The following is a 20,188-nucleotide window of genomic DNA, read 5'->3' on the forward strand; positions in this document are numbered from 1 at the left end:
GGTCTCATGGCGGTTCACAAAGCAGATCACAATATATAAAATCAAAATAAAAACAATAACACAATAATAACCCCCCCACACACACACAAAAAGAGCCACATTTTAAAAGGGTATAGGATGTGGATCAGGTCAACCAAAGGCCTGGTTAAAAAGGAACGTTTCTGCCTGACACCTAAAGGTGTATAATGAAGGTGCCAGGCGAACTTCCCTGGGGAGAGCATTCCACAGACGGGGAGCCACTGCAGAGAAGGCCTGTTCTCGTGTTGCCACCCTACGGACCTCTCGAGGAGAAGGCATATGAAGGAGATGCAACAGATTGAGCCTTCTGCATGCAAAGCACCACTTCACCACTCTGCTATGACCCATCCTAACCTGAAAGGTTGGAGTTTATCTGTCCTCTAAAGGAAATCAGAAAACTCAGCTGGTGATAATAGCAACCTGTAACCTGCACAGACTTTGTCGAGTAGACCTTAACGCTTCATTTCTAGTATCTCAGTATTATAGGGGTGCCAATTAAAGAAAACACAGTAATCCTCCCAAGAACCTGTGCTCCACTGTGCAAATGCCTTGCTAAAGACAAGTGGAGAAAGCTCACCATCTAACAGGGCACAAATGAGTTCGGGATTAATATGCAGAATCTATTTATATTGCTGGCAGTCATGCATGAGCCAAAATGAAACCATCTTGAGCCCTGCAACTGAAGGAAGCATTTGCACGCCTGACAGTTTGAACAGTCCCCAAAGAACGGGGAAAGTATTTGCACATTTCAAAGCAGAATCGCATTATAAAACTGTCACATTTCCATGGCCGTCCTTCCTGCGACTGACCCTTCAAAAAGAAAGTTCCTCTTTGAGGAATAAGTGGAAGCAATTAGATTTAAACGTCACCCCATGCCAATAAATGCTCCACTCTTGATTTCGTTGCCTTGTCTCCTTCCCCCCAAATCTAGTTACTTTCCCGGTGCCTGCTAGACAAAACCCACTTAGAGAGGGATCAAAATGAACCATCAGCCCTGTGAATGCGAAACAAGCACAACGCTGCAATATATTTTCCCATCAAAGGGCTGCTAGCTTCATATCTCGTCCCTCTGAGAGCTTTGGCTAATGTTATCTGCTCTGCCTCAAAAAGATGCCACGGAATCAGCCGTTTGTGAAAAAGGACCTTTGGCAGAATGTATTCCCCCACCAACACCCCCCAATGTCAGCCTGCAGATTGTGCTTGCCAAAGACACGTGCCACCTTTGGCGCAGGGAGCCTCAACCCTGAGTCTCTAAGCAGGTTTGCAGACATGAGAAAGTTAACTAAATATGGAAGAAGAAAACAAGGCAATCTGAGAAATCAATAGGGATTGTGGAGACCTTACAAAGCAAAGGCTCATTGTGTTTAAATCTAATTGCTTCCACTTATCTTAAAAGCAGCAAAAGTCATATGTTTGTTTTCATGGCCATAAGGTAGCTCTGTGAAATCCATCCCAGGCTGCTGCGCCATTTCCCTCTCTCAACAACAACCTCATTTTGAAACCATGGTCTGAGCAATAAGGTATTGGGCCTGGGAGGCCATGTGGCTGCACAAGATTTAACCATTTAGGCAGCATGGGAAAGGCAGCTAGACATTTTTCATCTTACTGAATCACAGGACTAATCTAACCCTTGCCAGCTAGGATCTACGAGCTGGTTTGTGTGTCTTGTATCATAGGCTGCATAAAGAACATGCCTTTAAAGCACATTCATCGCCCAAAGAATCCCGGGAACTATAGTTTACCCCTCACCGAACTAAAATTCCCAGTCCCTTTAAAACAATTCTTTGGGGAGGGAGGGGGTTGGAAATGTGCTTTAAATGTATGCTGTGTACGCAACCTTACTGAGATCAGCCTGGATATTGTGTTGGCGAACTATAAACCAGAACTAGAAACACTTGCCACTTTCCTCCCAATACTTGCCACTTATCTCCTCTTTGCCTTTTTTGCTGGATGCTGGCTTCCACTTCTGCCTGTGATCAGAAAAAGTACCAAAAATGGGAAGCTGCATTATTATGGTAAGACAATTTGTCTGTCCTCCTTGCCTAGTATCCTCGATTCTGGCAGTAGCTGTCCAAGGTCCTGATAGGTCTTTCTCATCACCTGCTATCTGATCCTTTCAACTGGAGATGCCAGAGATTGTACCTGGAGTCTTTTACCTGCAAAGAATTGGGCTCTTATCAATGAATTACAGTCGCCTGGCTCTGAAATGGGGTCATACTGTGAATTCACCGATCTATCTCTACTACTTAGCATTTAAGCCAGGCTTCAAATATTCAGGTTCAGGTCACAGATCAAGACTAGCAGGCTACAAAAAACAACTTGCTACAGTCCATTCTCTGTATAAACGGGACTTAAAATGGCCTATTGTTCTCACATACTTGTTCAAAGGAAGACCAGGGTAAGGGTTATTTGATGACAGACTTTTGAAATGAAGGAATGATTTGGATGTGATGAGTCCCCAATTCAAATCATGAAGAAGCAATCCCATCTTTAACAAGACAAGGAGCTACTAGCTCCCCCATGGCGGACATGCTTTGGTCCTGGGTTCAATCTAGGGATGGACAGATCAGCCTATTTTTTTGTCACTTTCACAGGCATTCAACCATAAATCCATTCCCTTCATTTTCTGTGGATATGACAAGTTAAAGTCAACATTTAAGTTGTATCCATTGTTCCTTAAAAAAACACATTATGTATGCCATTTGTAGGCACTTTCTCCTAAAAGACATTATTTTTGAACACACACAATTTGCATGTCGTGTGCATTTCTTGAAATGAAACTGCACTGCAAAATTTGCCAAAATGTGCTATCTGCTTGATAACTGCCTGCTTACGACATAAAAGTCTAGGAGATGTGAATTAGGTTTGCTCCCATTTTAATAGAGAGAATCAGTTAAATTCTCCTTCACCCCCAGATTATTCTCTACTAAAGGATCTAGTAGACCTGGGGAACATCTTTGCCTGAAATCATGACACTACCAGTCAGAGTAGATGATACCAACCTAGATGAATCAATGGCTCTCATTATAAGGCACTGGCATCTGTTCATGTTATAAGCTGCATAGTGCTATCAAAACTATGAATAATTTTAAAATATCATTTTTTTGAACTGCACTCCTTGAAATATTCAGATTTCCTCCCCTGTTTGGTTTCCCTTTCCATCTTTTTTGCACTTCTCCCTTGTTTATAACAACTGCTGAGTCAAAACCAGCATGTCACCAGCAGAAACTAGCAATAGTGGCAGCTACTGTATATCTATAAAACCAATGGAGCATTTGGAAGGTGGAGGTCAGCGGGGCTAGCATATGGAGCCACAAAGCCATGGAACACTGGCATGCCTCGACTCGTTGGGAGGTGTCTGCTGCAGATGGCAGAGACCCAAAAGCAATCAGGAAGAATTCTTTTGGCTGTGGGCAATTCATCCCACTCACTGTTACATTTCTAGCCTGCCAAGCTGGAGTGTATGACTTTATTCCAGATATTGCACACGCACACACAAACACAAAAAAACACATGGGGCAGGCAGGAGATGATTTACAGTGCAATTTTGGCTCCAAGTTTATTATTGCTTTTGCCAGTATGTATGTATTTATGAGAAGAGAATCGAAAAGATAGTGGGATGCGATCGTTTCTCTGTTTATGAAGAATAGTAATAGCAATGCTGTTTTATTATTAGATATGAGAAAGAGGTCTTGTACTTATAGGAAAAGGTGAACAAAGGATTGGTGACAAGAAGTCCCCATGAAGAAATGGAATTGAGTGTGGAGGAATATATTGACCTAATATGTTCACTTGTTTTTAAGTATCGTATTTTTTGCTCTATAAGACTCACTTTTTCCCTCCTAAAAAGTAAGGGGAAATGTGTGTGCGTCTTATGGAGCGAATGCAGGCTGCGCAGCTATCCCAGAAGCCAAACCAGCAAGAGGGATTGCTGCTTTCGCTGCGCAGCGATCCCTCCCCTCTTGTTGTTCTGGCTTCTGAGATTCAGAATATTTTTTTCCTGTTTTCCTCCTCCAAAAACTAGGTGCGTCTTGTGGCCTGGTGCGTCTTATGGAGCGAAAAATATGGTAGTTCCGGTATCAGTGGTATGGCTCTTATTGGTGATGTGGGTTGTTCACATAATTTTCCTACAGGTCGTTGTCCCATTCCAAAACAAACTATTGTTGTGTTAAGATAAGTTTAAGACTCATCTAAAGGTTGATATTATTACTGGCCACAAAGTAGAAGTAAATTCATTTATTTATATTAGATTTCTACACCAAAGGATGTTAGTTGCTGCAGCTGAGGATTACAGAAAAGTAACAACTGACTACTGCTGCTACCTACCATATTTCCACTCCATTGCAGCTATTATCTACAAGTATATAAGCAAAGCACAGCTTCCATAATTGTTCCACAAAACATCATCTTGGCTTCCTTCCTTGCAATGTTGCACCTGCAATATCCCACCAAAAACTTGGGGGACAAAGCAGGAAACTTGGCAGGGTCTAAGGGCTTCACTCTCATAAGAATTTCTATTTCCAGATTTTCCCAGATCCCGTTATATTATCACAGAACGTCAGTGCACACTTATACTGTGATTGCCCTGCATTTCTTATTTTGCATGTTCCCAGCACTCAAAATACCTTTTAGCTACTTGCCTATCCATTGACACAGTGATAATCTTATTGAAAGGGTCCAATCATCATGTTTCTTGCCTGACTCTATAAATGCATGAATTTCAATGGATGATCACAGCAAGCTTTTTAAAAAGGCATTTTTTTTAATGTTCCTCCTGCCATTATGCTGGGTGAACATGTCGTGAGAACATTCCCATTTTCCAAGGATTTGGAAATGGAGAAAATGGAGGGAATATTACTGACATCTTTTTGTTTTCATCAATGAGTTGCAGGTGGGGCAGTTGCCCCAAACAACATGAAAATAAAGAATCATTGAAATGCAAAATGGAAATGACCTATTAGGTCATTTAATCTGCCTCCTTCCAAGTCAGGGTTTTTCAGACACTCATTGACTGAAACTGTGTGATTTCCATTACTGCTCCAAGAAGATCAAATTCAATAAATCTTACACTTATTTCCTCTAAAAGACATTCCACCTTCATGTGCTTTGTTTTCCATTTTTCATACACCATTTTATAGACCAATGTTAAACAATTCCACTTGCAGCTGGAAGATTTTCTTTATTTATAGACGGAGTATCATCTTAGAAATGCTATTCTCACTCTTGGCTAGATAGAGATATATAATACAATACACACACACACACACACACACACACACTATCCAGTTTTACAGTCTAGAGGTTACCAGAGTACAACCCACTAAGTTATGCTGCTGTGCAATCTGAAGTCATTTTACTAGAGCTTCCATTAGCCTTCCCTGTTCCCCAAACACTGGAATTAGTGGAAGTGTGCACAGAAACAAGGCCTGGTGGATTGCCTTCAGCTACCATCCTAGCACTGAAGGTACAGTTTTACCAAAGAGATTTGCTTTATTATTCTTTTCCTAATGTATCCTTTCATTCTGACAGCTGAATTGCCACGAGCTGATTTATTCAGCAAGCTGGCCGCAGTAGACTCAAGACCCAGACTTAGCAATTCCTGCAAGACAGCAGCTAATTTAGAGCCCCATCAGTTTAAATTATTGAGACCCACCATGTTTATCCACATTTAATTTTATCTGCCATTGCAATGATCATTCTTTCCAGGGCTATGAAATCCTTTCGCATCCTCACAGTCTGCTGTGGACAATTATGTCATATTCTGGGTCATTGGTGAATTTTGCCACCTGGCTGTCTGGGTTGCTTTCCAGTCGGAACGAATATGCTGTGCAATGATTCTATTTCCAACAAAGAGCATGAGGGCAACTTGATGTTTATCTCTTTCACATAGTTGTCTAAAATGGATCACTTACACACACATACCATCTTTTCATCCAGTTGCTAATCCGGGAAAGAACCTTTCATCTCTTGATCTAACACTGGTTTGCTTCTCTTAGAAGCAGTTGATAAAAAATTATTCGGAAAGATTACAACAGCAACCAGAGCAGCGCACAGAAATGCCGTTTACCTTCCCGCTGCAGCGGTACCTATTTATCTACTTGCACTCTGATGTGCTTTCGAACTGCTAGGTTGGCAGGAGCTGGGACCGAGTAACGGGAGCTCACCCCATTGCGGGGATTCGAACCGATGACCTTCTGATCGGCAAGCCCTAGGCTCTGTGGTTTAACCCACAGCACCACCCGCGTCCCCAACTTACATGTGAACACACACACCAAAAAAAAAAACCTTCTTACTTTTCCAAGCACTTCCAGCAAAGGGATGTGTCAAAGACAAAAGCCTTATTGAACTGAATGTGAGTTGTGCAATCCATTCATTATCTTCAACTTGGGACATGCATGAGAAATATTTTCCGGAGATACCCTGTGAACTTGACCACTAACTTCTGAACTCTCTAGTTTCTACCAATGGGAACAATCTAGCCTACACTAAGCACATAAAAATCAATCTTATATGCAGGACTTTTTTTTCGAGCCAGAACTCAGTTCTGGCACCTTTCAGGTGGGTGCCATTGCCATTCTAAAAGAACAAGGGAGGTGTTCATGGTGAATTCCAGCACCTCTTTTTCTAGAAAAATAGCACTGCTTATATGGTAAGTAAGGAAGTTGTTAGAGGGCACATTCTGGGGCCTACACTGATAAGGGTGTGCTAGAGAGAGGGCAGCCCCAACTTCTTTTTATGGAGCTTGGGGCTTTGAGGTCCCAACCTGAACCAGAGGCAATCACCACTTCAGAGCTCCTGCAAAGGAGAGTGTCTGCTGAATTTAATAAAGAAAGAAGACTACCAGGGAGAACTGGAGAAGGTCCATAGTTCAGAGGCAGAGCACCTGCTCTGAATGCCAGGATCAACCCCTAGTATCTCCAGGCAATACTGAGCTAGACGGACCCAGAGTCTGACTTGGTATAAGGCAGTTTCCTGTGCTCCTGTGAGTAGTTCATCCACTTGCCACGGGGGCTAAAGCATATGGAAAGGAAGGCGGGTGCTCTCTGAAGCCCACAGAGCTACCCAACAGCAACGCCTGAATCCCAGGCAAATGGCATTTGGGTAAATACAGCTGGGACATCATGCCTGATCAATGCCATTAGTGTCAAAACTCAGATAGAGTTTTGCACGCTCACTCCATCAATGCCTGTGAGGGAGACCCGCCACTAACAATCTCCAAAAGATTAGAGGATGAAATGCTCCCTGCTTCCCAAGCCACTGCTGCTTGACAGTTTCCATTAGCCCACCAGGCAGCTCTGGGCAATCAGATGCGCTGTCCCTGGCCTCTCCTCCCAATGAGACTCATTGCCGCAGCCTGTTCCACAAAGTGCACTGCCGTGCCAGAGGGGAGCTGCTGAATCTCCCCAAGCAGCTGGCCAGTGACAGGCTGTATCTCCCACTGGGAGCAATTCCTTTCCTCCTTGCGAACTGAGCTCCCCACTCGCTCCATCGGCCAGTCCAGACACCTGCTGTTGTTGTTGTTTTAAATTCATGTGCTTGCTCAGGTACTTAGCTAATGCTGCATCCTCCTGACATCTTCAATAAACCAGAACCCAATTACTGCATGAAGGAATCAGGAGGGAAAATATAATTAGCCCATGCTACATCTATGTTCTGTGCCATCTCTAGCTCCATCAATGAGAATTGATGGGAGAGTGCTATTGCACTCAGGTCCTTTTTTTTGAACTTCCCATGGGCATCTGGTTGGCCACGGTGAGAACAGGATGCCGGACTAGACGGACCATCTGTGGCTCTTCTTATATTCCTGATATACACCCCTAATCACAAACAAAAACTCAGTGCCCTGGTGTACAGAATCTGGACCAAGGGATGGGATGAAATGACAGCCAATTTACATCTACTTCCATCTTCAATGGGGCAGCTGGTGAATATTCCATTTGTTATTTCTCTCCAGGAATGACATGCTCTCTGCTTAGCTATTAACTGACACCCATCAGGACTGTCAACTTCCCTCTGGGGGAAAGAGCATCTGGCTATAGTCTGCAAACAAATGAGAATCTCAGCAGCGCTTGCACTTAAGCATCAACACAACATTATCTAGTATAGATTGGCTCCTACCATAATATTCACATGGGAGGGGGGCTGGGGGGAGGAAAGTTTTCACATGGAAACTGAATTTAGGATTTTCTAATCAGCATCTAAGATTTAATTTAAGGGCTGTGTCTTAAACCCAGGTCTGTGGCAAGATGACAGTCTGGTGGTTCCCCCTGTGCCTCTTCTGGTACTAGGCCAATAGGGGAATCGCTCAATAAAAATTTTTACTCAGACTCTCCTACTGGAGGAGGAGCTTATGGTTTTTCTGGAGAGGACAGAAGCATTTCCTGTCAACTTTAGACTTGGACTGATCTACCCTTTGCTTCCTTCCACATGGATCTTCCAGGCTGCTCTAGATGTGAACACAGAAAGCTGCCTTATACTGAACACTGGTCCAGTGAGTTCAGTCTAGTCTGCACTGATTGGCAGCAGCTCTGCAAAGCTTCAGGCAGGGGCTTATTGCAGCTCTACCTGGAGATGCTGAGGAACTGAACCTGGAACCTTGTGAATGGAAAGTGAATCCTCTGCCACTGAGCTAAAGTCTTTCCCCTGCAGCTGAATACGTTTCCAGTCATACAGCGTTTGGACAGCCTTCAGACTTTACAGGATAGAGTTTTATCTGAAGGGCTGCCTGGTCTACCTTAAAGATGAAGAACTGTCAGAAGGGAGAGCAGCAGGGGCCTTGAAGTGGCCCATCAGCACTTAGCACCTGGACAGCACACTAAGCTCATCAAGAAACAGTCTTCCCCACTAGGGTGAGGTGTACTGTATTTCCATTTAAATTACAGTAATTAAATTTCAACCTATATACATCACATGCAAAATGCATGCATGTTTTCCTGGTGCATTTCCCCCTGTTTGGTGACACCTTTATGTGGCCACCCTAGACCGGATTTAGTGCTGAGATGCTCACCATATATTGTTACTCTGTGAGCTTTCAGTAGCAAACTGAGATGAAGCAATGGCCGGCTTGACGCTTCTTTTCGCATCGTGATTTTTGCATAGCACCCACCCCCATGATTCGTGATATATTGCCAGGTCAAAAATTATGAAACCGATATCATATTAGGGACTTCAAACTGGTTTTGGACAATATATTAATATATCGCCCCACCCTAATAATTGTAAAGCATTCTTGGCATCACAAAAGCGATATACAAAAAAAGTGAGAGAATATAACGGATTGAGCCCATTGATTCCTCTTTAGACTAAATAATAACATGAGGTTGTAGCCAATGAATATGTCCTTATTTGTGCAACACTTGGGCAACACAACTCCACCTGCCTCCTCGCTCTGCTGAATCCCTGTACAGCTCCTAAATCTGTTCTGGAGGTTCACCCATATTTCCAGAGCAGATTTCTTTTGAGGGGGAGACATGCAAGGAAAGGATAGAGAGCAGAACAGGATGACATGGTTGGATGCAGCCCCTGACCTATGCCTCTACAGACCATCAGACCTAGGGTGTGCTCCCCGATAACACAATTCAGGAACGGTCAAGTCCTTTTGCAGGAGCATGTGTGTGGTAACTGTGTTTTTTGATATGCAACTGGAAAAGAGAGAGAGAGAGAAGAAGGAATATGGAACCTGTGGTGTCTTGTGTCTCGTATGCCACGGTCACTGGGTATCCTCTCACTCTCCCGCTGGTTGAAGGCATATAGTCGATACGGGTCCTCTCCTCCCTTCCATTTCCGGGCAGTCAGGTACTTTCGTTCTTCAAACTGATTCCAGAGGTCATCCCAGTCGATGTCAGAGCCCTGTTCATGTACAAACATGGATGCTCATCAGAACAAGAAGCACTGCAACTGAATTGTCATGCCTTTGTTGTCAGCATGGAAAGTGAATCCTCTGCCACTGAGCTAAAGTCTTTCCCCTGCTGCTGAATACGTCTCCAGTCATACAGCGCTTGGACAGCCTTCAGACTTCAGTTTTATTTGAAGGGCTATCTGGTCCAACTTAAAGATGAAGAACTGTCAGAAGGGAGAGCAGCAGGGGCCTTGAAATGGCCCATCAGTACTTGGCACCTGGACAGCACACTAAGCTCATCAAGGAACAGTCTTCTCCACTAGGGTGAGGTGTATTGTATTTACATTTAAATTACAGTGCTATCCCTTGGATACGTACTAAATTCGTTCCGGAGGTCCGTTCTTAACCTGAAACTGTTCTTAACCTGAAGCACCACTTTAGCTAATGGGGCCTCCCCCAGCCGCCATGTGATTTCTGTACTCATCCTGAAGCAAAGTTCTTAACCCGAGGTACTATTTCTGGGTTAGCAGAGTCTGTAACCTGAAGCATATGTAACCTGAAGCGTATGTAACCCGAGGTACCACTGTATAGTAATTAAATTTCAATCTATACACAGCACAGCACACCTCAGGTTAAGAATGGTTTTGGGTTAAGAATGGACCTCTGGAACGAATTAAGTTCATAATCCGAGGTACCACTGTACTCACTTATCCATCTTTAAGGCGTGAATCTGCCCTTGTGGCAGAACAAGGTGGTAGAGGCCTGTGTTAACAGAACACAGCTTTAATTGCAGCATCTGCCTGCACCCCTTGCCCAAGCCACAGCCCAAACCATCCCCGCCATGCTCTCCGTGCCATACCCTCACGTGCTGAAGAGTCAACCTGTCCTTTCGTTCAGCTGCACACAATGGCTTTGTCCCTGCATTGTGGAAGCCAACACAATGGGGCCCTGATAAAATCACATCATTACAGAAGCACAGCCTCTTTGATCTCAACCTGTGTGTAGTACAGAGAGATTCAAAACTTGTACAATTGTTCCAACACTGGGGGGGGGGGAATGTGTGATCTTATCCAATAATTGATCTCTCTTTTTTATTGTTAAGTCAGTATCCAAGTCCCTTTTGGCTGCTAACAGCACAAAATGAGGCTTTCGAAACTGGCAATTTTACCCCATAATTGATTTTATTCACATCTGACAGCACATTTTAATGTAATAATAGGTAGGGGAGGAGGGGGAATGATCCCTCTGACAAATGAATGGCCCACGTCCCCTTCATCAGCTTTACACATTGGACTGGTCCAAAGTACCCCTGTAATGTTGAATATTACATTTCATGTTGGCTATAAAGGCAAGCACCAAATGGCTAGCTCCTATTACAGCGATGAGACATCTTTTCTCAAGCACCTAAGTGAGGGGCTACATCAAAGCCCTTCTGGACATTTAAATTTATACAAGATCACTCTTATCTACATGCTTGCAGACTTTTGACTCCTTTAATAAAAAAAATCCAATACATTTGTGCAGCATGCTTCATTAAATTCCACCAAAGCAATGCTGATTATTTATTTAAACCATGATCCACCTATAATGTTGCCTGTGCAAGTCACACGGAAATGAATGGAAGCCATGCAATTCTTTTCAGTTGTAACCTGCATTCAATTCAATGAGGTATGCATGATGGGGAATGGCAGTGGTTTGTGACCAATGTGTCTAACCACATCTTTTTTTTCTTCTCTAAACTACCATTAATCCAAATGCTTCTTGCTGCTGCAAGAGAAAAGGAATCCAACCTTCTGCTGGCACAGTCTCATAGATGTTTGCTCAAAAGTAAGTCTGACTGTGAGGGACACGGGTGGCGTTGTGGGTTAAAAAACAGAGCCTAGGACTTGCTGATCAGAAGGTCGGCGGTTCAAATCCCCACGACGGGGTGAGCTCCTGTTGCTCGGTCCCTGCTCCTGCCAACCTAGCTGTTCGAAAGCTTGTTAAAATGCAAGTAGATAAATAGGTACCACTCCGGCGGGAAGGTAAACAGCGTTTCCGTGCGCTGCTGTGGTTCGCCAGAAGCGGCTTAGTCATGCTGGCCACATGACCCGGAAGCTGTACGCCGGCTCCCTAGGCCAATAAAGTGAGATGAGCGCCGCAACCCCAGAGTCGGTCGCGACTGGACCTAATGGTCAGGGGTCCCTTTACCTTTAAGTCTAACTGTGTTCACTCCCAGGTACGCGGGCTTGGGGTTTCAGCCACAGAGTATTCATGCATAGCGGTCCTCTCTGTGTGTGCATTGCTCCGTGGTCCTTTGCTTATTACTTATAAAATCAGGAACAAAGGAAGCAGCCTTATAGTGCCCCGTCTAGCTCAGTATTGTATACACTAAGGGCTCATCCACATTTCTACTCGTCATCCTGCTTTCCCACAGGAAATCTCACTCTTTACCGCCAAGTCTACCAAACTTCAATCCAGATTTCCGCTGATTGACGTTCGTTTTGATTCAGCACTAAAGAGCAGGTTTCCCCCAGGGCAAACGGAAAACCTCTCAGACCCCTGCTTTCTAGGCACGAAACACGTGGAAATGTGGACGAGCCCTATCTAGCAGCAGCTATCCAGCATTTCAGACAAGCGTCTCTCCTAACTCTCCCTGGAGATGCCAGGAATTGAACCTGGGCTCTTCTGCATCCACTACCAAGCTGCATCCCCTCCCCAAAGGCTCTTGTTCCCCTGACTTATGCTTTGCATTTAATCTTTTCACCTTGGCACCTTATGCTCAACTTTCTCAACCAATCAACGCTATTGACAGATCTTGCTATACCCACCCTTTAATACTGCAAAAATCTGTTTTGTTCAACTTACACTGCTAGAATACTAGGTAGGGCTTTAATTGTGTCTCAGCTGGATTAGTAATGTTGTGTTTTCCAGTCCTTTACTCTCCCACCTTAAGCCTTTAACTTCTGTTCAGAATTCTGCTGCCTCGGCGTTATCTTCCGAATCCCATTTAAATTGTTTACTTTTCTTTTAAAACCTGGAATGCTCTGTCCCTTGCGTATTTGCCATCTGTAGTCTTTCTTTAGAGTGCAGCTTGCATTCTTCTTCATCATCTCCTTGTTAGGCTTTGAATCTCCTCCTATTTCTCACCTATATCCTTTAGTTTCTGCATATGCTTAGAAAGCTCTGACAACCAATGTGCTGTTTTCCACATCTCATCAGCCAAAACCGGCTGGATCACACCAAAGGAAGTTTCATCTAGCTTCCTGGTCTGCCATTCACCAACCAGGTGCCTAAGGGAAGACCATGGCAGGCCAGGACATGAGCCTGACAGCATTCTCCCTACTTGTGCTCCCCAGCAAAAGTTCTCTTCTTGTTTTAAATCCAGCTTCAAATGTATTAAAGAAAGTCCACCTAGAATCCCTAGATCTGATCAACAAATTTCAAAGAGGACATAGCAATAATGGGACACCTCAATTTCTCTGATATATGTTGGAAGACAAACTCTGCTAACAATGAAAAGTATTATATCTATAGATATACAAATAAATTGATATATAGATATAGATAGATATAGATATATAAAATTGTCCAGTAGCACCTTAGAGACCAACTAAGTTTGTTCTTGGTATGAGCTTTCATGTGCATGCACACTTCTTCTCTAAGGTGCTACTGGACAATTTTTTTATTTTATATAAATATATATATATATATATATATATATATATATATATATATATATATATATATATATATATATATATATATTGACTGCATCAGACCAACACGGCTACCTAACTGAATCAATGAAAAGTATTGTTATGGATTTGGGGGGACCCCCCTAAACCCCAGAAATTAATAATGGTAGGATTTTTATTATTTGGATTTTTTATTATTTATTTTTATTGGGTTTTATAAACAAGAATGATGTTAAAGAAATAAGTATACCAAGTTTTCTCATGTCATTTGTATATCACAAAAATGGCATAATAAATGTGGGAAAGTATCTACAACATATGTTTCATTGTTAGTTTTGAAGGGAAGATTAGAGGTCAGTGGAAAAATACAGGCTAAGCTTCCTTTCTGTGCCAGGGCTTCATCTGGGATAGATCCCTTAACATTTCAAAAGGTGTTGATGGCCCATCTAAGAGGAATCTTGGGCATGGGCAGACGGAAGGTTGCCAAGGTAACTGGGTATGAAGTGACAGGAAAAGAGAGTCTTTAGCTGCTGTGCTGGGAAGAAGGGAGAGGAGAGATGCCACACTGTAAAATCTGGACTCCCTCCATGCAGACTGAAGGTGTAAACCATGTTTCCTAAAGCTACGTCAGTCTCTACTCTGTCTCAATTCCCCATAGGAACACAGACCTTTGGTGAGTGCCTGGAACCTCCTGGAATCTTGCTACCACTTGGCAGAGAGTGGGGGTGGCACCCAGCTTCTGCAACAGTGTAATGGCATTCTTGCCCTGCCTTGCTGACAATTTCGTATTCCAGAAGATGGGACTCAGCTATCCTCGACACGATCTTCAAGAACAAGAACCAATTGGCTGATGAGGCAGAAGTAGCTGGGACCATAAGAACAGATGAATCCTGCTGGATCAGACCAAAGAATCACCAAAATCCCTTTGGAATTTTTTTTGGGGGGGGCGTTACAGGTCACTGACTGTTGCCCACCCATAAGTAATCCAGTGGTGGTGGCTCCCAGTGCCAGTGACCCCTGCAAGAAGGGTCCCCCCCAAAAAAACCTGGAGCCAGTCAGTTCTGCAGCTTGGTTGTGTAACTTTATTGCCAGCAATTCTGCAAAAGTCAGGGAAGCCCTGACTAAGTCTCACATCCCAGGGCATGTTTGCAGTTTCCGGCAATTGAAGAAATAATCTTTTGACTTGTAGATGGAGCACATTTGACAGGGCGAATAAATATGGACACTCACAATGTCATTTTTACTCATTTCTTCATTGCTTATACCTTCCCTAGCTGCCCTAGCTAGAGCCACAGATGAAAAGAATCCTTGCATTTTGAACAACAGCTGAGGATTTGAAGATATAAAGCATTGGAGGATGTTCTGAAAGCCATTCATTCTTAAGACCACTCCAGCCCATCAGGCTATTTTCAAGCAGGAGGATATATGAAATGTGTTTGCAAGCTTTTGGTAGGAGTCCAATATATCGTGCAATCAATACAGTTGATGTTTTTTTAAGGCATCTTGTAAAACATGATTTATCAATGCAGTAAAAGATCGGGAGAAGTTACATCCAGTGAATCCTAGAATCACTTAAGGTCCCAAGATTTATAAGGTTTGACGACAGTCCTCAGAATCCTTTCTTTTTCAGACTGCCAAAATAAAACACTTCTTTTTAAACGGGTGGGCTCCAGCCCATGAAATGGGCACAATCCAGCTCATAAGCACCATAAAGCTTCCATTTATTTCACTGCCAAAGTCAGGCATCTGCTGAGCTCCCATCCATTGAAAAAAATGGAGCCTAGGTCCTTTACCTTTACCTTTAAAGTGCTTAAGTCTGGCTGAATTGTATGCAGTGTTTGGTTATAGGTATTTTACTTGTTGTTGTTTGTATTTTTTTTGCTGTTGACTGCCTTGAGCGTAATTTGGTGGAAAGGCAGGATACAAAATTAACAAATGAATGAAGTTGTATTTCCTGTGCCACCAAACCAGCATTTCTGGAAGATTTGTTCTAGTCAAAGCATCTCCGTGCTTGCCACACACCCACACATGTGACTCCTTTCTAACTGCAATCTCAATGGCACAGTCCAAGACAAATTGCCACAACTGACTTTCCTAATAGTGAATTTCAGCTCATTGCCTGTCCTCTCAAGGTGACATATGGACTAATTGCTAAGAAGGCATGCTTTGGAACGGAAGAACTTGCCTCAGTAAAGGAGCTGGGCGAGAGGACTTTCCACTCATTCCATAGCCCTACAATTTTACGACCGGCTTGAATGAGCAATTGTCATTCAAGCCAACTGATAACTTACCTGTTCCTTGACTACTGATAAAGGAGAGGTACAGGAATTAAACACTGAAGCAGGAAAACCCCTTCGTTCACCCAGGACGAAACATCAGTTATGGATTATTGGATAAGTTCTTCATTATAACATTTCCACCAGGCATTACCTCTTCTTCCTCTCAAGTAGAATTCTATCTGGGGACTTATTTAACTGATGTGCCGAAATCTAAATTTAATTTATTATGATCTAACTCACTTTAGGTTCCAAATTAGCATGCACCCGAGAAGGATCAAGTCAATACTCTACTTGCCTTTCTATTTGTCTTCCACACAGCTCCTCTCTGTGTGCCTCATATTCATTTTCTCTCGTGTACTGGTAATAAATTTGATTTCCCCCCCCCTCTCTCTCAGAAATTAGGCCATTTTTCTTTCAATGCTGCAGCTTAATGACTAGTATTAATTATATAAAACAGTGAGTTAATAAAGAATTTGAGAGAATGAGAGCCCTTCCAGCAGAGGGAGGGGGACAAATCCTTCCCCATCTCATGGGGGGAAATAGCTAATCAGTCTCACCAGCTATTAAAAGATCCTTACCATAGCCCTCCCCTCCTCAGTCTCAAAGTTCAGACTTTAGGTATCATTAACAGGCACTGGGTGGTATTCAACTAACGTGTCCTGTCAGCAAAGATTTTCGGCTTGCACCTGTCTTTTCTCCCCATGCATGCTTTGTGCCCTCCTCAAAACTGATCCAAAGGGCTAGGGAACCCCTAGAACAGAGTTAGTGGGTATTGGGGGGAAGGGAGAAGAATGTTCCATTGAGCAGGTGGGAATCCTTGTGCTGATGGAACGGCCATGTTGGATGCAGCCCAAGTTAAGCCAGTGGTTTGGGCCTTTTGTGTCCTGAACCTGAAGCTGCAGAGGAACTTGGTATGTTAAGTCAGCGATGGGGAACCTTAAGTTGTCACCCTACGACAAGTCCTATCATCCCCGACTACTGGCCATGCTAGCTGGGGCTGATGGGAGTCGGAACCCCACAGCCTCTGGAGGGCCACTAGTTCCCCAACCCTCTGCTAAGCACCCAGATAATTACAATCCAGAGTTGCTCCCATTTTCTTCCAAGAGAATGGGAGAGCCCCTGCTGGTACGCAGCTCCACGTTAACAATCAAGCCCAGCAAAGCTTTGATCTGACTTTGAGGCTTCCAGAGCTGAGGCACACATACAGTAAGGACATGGTGGTCTGAGCAAAACGCCTTTCAAAAACAAGTGTTATCTGTATAAAATAAGAGCAATTCACATATCTTCGTTCAATGTATTTGTTCAATGACCAAAATGTTAAGCCACTCTGAAAAGATTTGAGACATCCCACATGTAAGAAGATGTAACAGCTTACAAACTGATCCCTGGAGAATCCTTCGGGAAATAGTAGAGGGGGTTTTTAACACTAAAAATAGAAATGTTCCAAGATAACACTAATATGTAAGGGAATGTTCAGAGCGATAATGCAGCAGTATCTTCAACTCCCCATTAGAAGGAAAGGGCTGTAGCTCAGTGACAGAGCATCTGTCTTACATGCAGAACATCCCGGGTTCAAAGCCCGGCATCTACAGGTGGTGCTGAGTTAGACAGCTGCTTTAAACCCTAGAAATCTGCTGCCAGTCAAAAAAGGCAATACTGAGATAGGTGGCCCAATGGTCTGACTTCCAGCTTTGTTTGGGGACATTTTACCACGCTGGGGTCCCCAATTCGCTTGAGGTAGAAAAATACCCCATAAAACTGTATGTGTCAGTTCCACGCTACCCCGAGTCAATGTTATATTGCACTGAAAGCCACAAGCAGAGGAAAACTACCCATAAAACAAGCTATGTCCAATTTTTTTGTGGAAAATGGCTAACATTGGATAACTACTAACCTGTGTCACAACCAAGTTGGAAAAGACCCACATCCACCAAGAGACAAGGACCATCCCAATGGAATTAATACTTTCCATCACTTTATGCAGAAAGACATGATCAGCTTTCCATAATATACCTATAGCTTTTGTTTAAAAAAAGGAGTAGGGGAGTTGCCTTGCAAATATTCTGCTTTCATGTAGTACCTGATTATAAATAAGGAGTGTTTTCCACACAGTTTCATATCATGAAAACTATCTAGAATCATGGATGTATGGCAGTGGACCAGAGCAGAGTTATCTCAAACCTTACATATACCGGGAATGCCCCCCAAAACTACACACAGACACATACAGATGGACACGGACACGGAAGGAAATGCACCCTTCTTTAAATTAGCATATTTTTCATTCAGGTAATGTTATGCTTTGCTGCTGCACCCACCACCCCCAGATGTTGTCAGCAAAGACAACATGTCAGATACATATGAAATGTGCCTTTCGTTGGCAGCAAATATCAATAAGGCAAGCCCTCAGACAGGAGACTGCAAAGCCCTCCCACCTTCTTTTCGAGATAAACCAATATGACAGCTCAAAAAAGCTCTTCCTCTATTTGTATGTTAAAGGGGCAGTATACACAATACATTGTTTTTTGTGCATGAAAACAGACTCAATTTTTGTCTTGAGAAATGTAACGTGTAAACTGGGCAATCATATAGAAATTAGTGCCATTTCCTTGATTGTGTGCAATGCATCTGGATCAAGCCATTTGCATATATTGCCTAGATAGTATAGTATAGTATAGTATAGTATAGTATAGTATAGTTTAGTTAGTTAGTTAGTTAGTTAGTTAGTTAGTTAGGTGAGATAATAGATAGATGATAGATAGATAGATAGATAGATAGATGATAGATAGATAGATGATAGATAGATAGATAGGCAGACAGAGAGACTGACAGACAGACAGACAGACAGACAGACAGATAGATAGATAGATGATGATAGATGATAGATAGATAGATAGATAGATGATAGAGATAGATAGATGATAAATAGATAGATAGATGATAGATAGATAGATAGATAGATAGATAGCTTAGATAGATAGATTAGATAGATAGATAGATGATAGATGATAGATAGATGATAGATGATAGATAGATAGATAGATAGATAGATAGATAGATAGATAGATGAGAGATAGATAGATGATAGATAGATAGATAGATAGATAGATGATAGATAGATGATGATGATAGATAGATAGATAGATAGATAGATGATAGATAGATAGATAGATAGATAGATGATAGATAGATAGATAGATAGATAGATAGATAGATGATAGATAGATAGATGATAGATAGATATAGGTGATAGATTAGATAGATAGATAGATAGATAGATAGATAGATAGATAGATAGATGATAGATGATAGATAGATAGATAGATAGATAGATGATAGATAGATGATGATGATAGATAGATGATAGATAGATAGATGATAGATAGATATAGATGATAGATAGATAGCTATAGATATGAATATCATCATCATTAGTAGCCATAGTAGTAGGCAATAGGGCTGATGACTCAAAACAGAGCCAGCGAAGATTCATCAACAAAGGCAAGAGGCAAAACATGGTCAAATGGATGCAAGACAGGCAGGACTTCAGACAGTTTCAAGGTAGATCTGTTCCAAGCACCACCATAGCATAATTGAGCCCTATAGAACAGAGTAGGCCATCAAGAGTTCAAGCTTCATTGGCTGAGTGAAGAGTGGGTCATGCTCTGCATGGAAGTCTAGAACTCCTCTAACATTTTGTCTTCAGGAGGATGAGGACCAGTTGGCATCTCAGGCAAGGAAGAAGAGATGGGATCAAGTGATTGAAAAAGTGGTTCCGGGGAGGTGTCTCGGGCTGTCTGCTCAGGCGGCAGGGACTGCTGGTACCTGGTTCTCTGATGGGGTCTGAGGAGGTCTGATGAAGTCCTCTGTCTATTCATCTCCATATGGGGCTTTAGGTCCCCTGGTAATACACAAGCTCCCTTGCCCCATATCTTCCATGCCAAGTCTAGGGTCATTCCCCCTGGGGGATGTGACAGCACCTTTTTCTTTGTCTGGGGCACTAGCTAGGGCAATTACGTACAAAGACTAACAAACTGAGTCCAATTTATGAGATGGAAACTCAAAGGCACTTGCAGAAGCTTTCCAATGTAAGACTGTTCCCATGTATAACCAAAAAGGTTAGTAGAGATGCTCCTTGAACTGATCACACTGCATTCAGATATACAGGCAAAGTGGGGAGATCCAAAATAACTGTATGTCAGAGCTAGACTAATCAAACTGTCTGCTAAAGCTTCAACTGAAAGTGACAGTCCCAGTTCATCTGAGGACAGAGAGGCCGTGTATTTGATCATTTTCTTCACTGAAAAATTCAGCAGCGAGGTATTTCCATTATATTCTCTTAAAAAAAAGAATCCGCAATGGGGATGCTTAGCCAA

General features: G+C 42.8%; 1 protein-coding gene across 1 annotated transcript in view; it reads right to left on the reverse strand.

The window, feature by feature from the left end:
- GALNT14 (polypeptide N-acetylgalactosaminyltransferase 14) overlaps positions 1-20,188 on the reverse strand; it is a 254,532-nt gene that overhangs the window by 136,757 nt on the left and 97,587 nt on the right. Inside the window, exon 2 of the mRNA XM_053383010.1 lies at positions 9,698-9,867. Coding sequence (XP_053238985.1) covers positions 9,698-9,867 — 170 coding nt within the window. The remainder of the gene's footprint in view (positions 1-9,697; positions 9,868-20,188) is intronic.

The sequence above is a fragment of the Podarcis raffonei genome, chromosome 3 (genome assembly GCF_027172205.1).
Source record: "Podarcis raffonei isolate rPodRaf1 chromosome 3, rPodRaf1.pri, whole genome shotgun sequence".
Classification (NCBI taxonomy): Eukaryota; Metazoa; Chordata; class Lepidosauria; order Squamata; family Lacertidae; genus Podarcis; species Podarcis raffonei.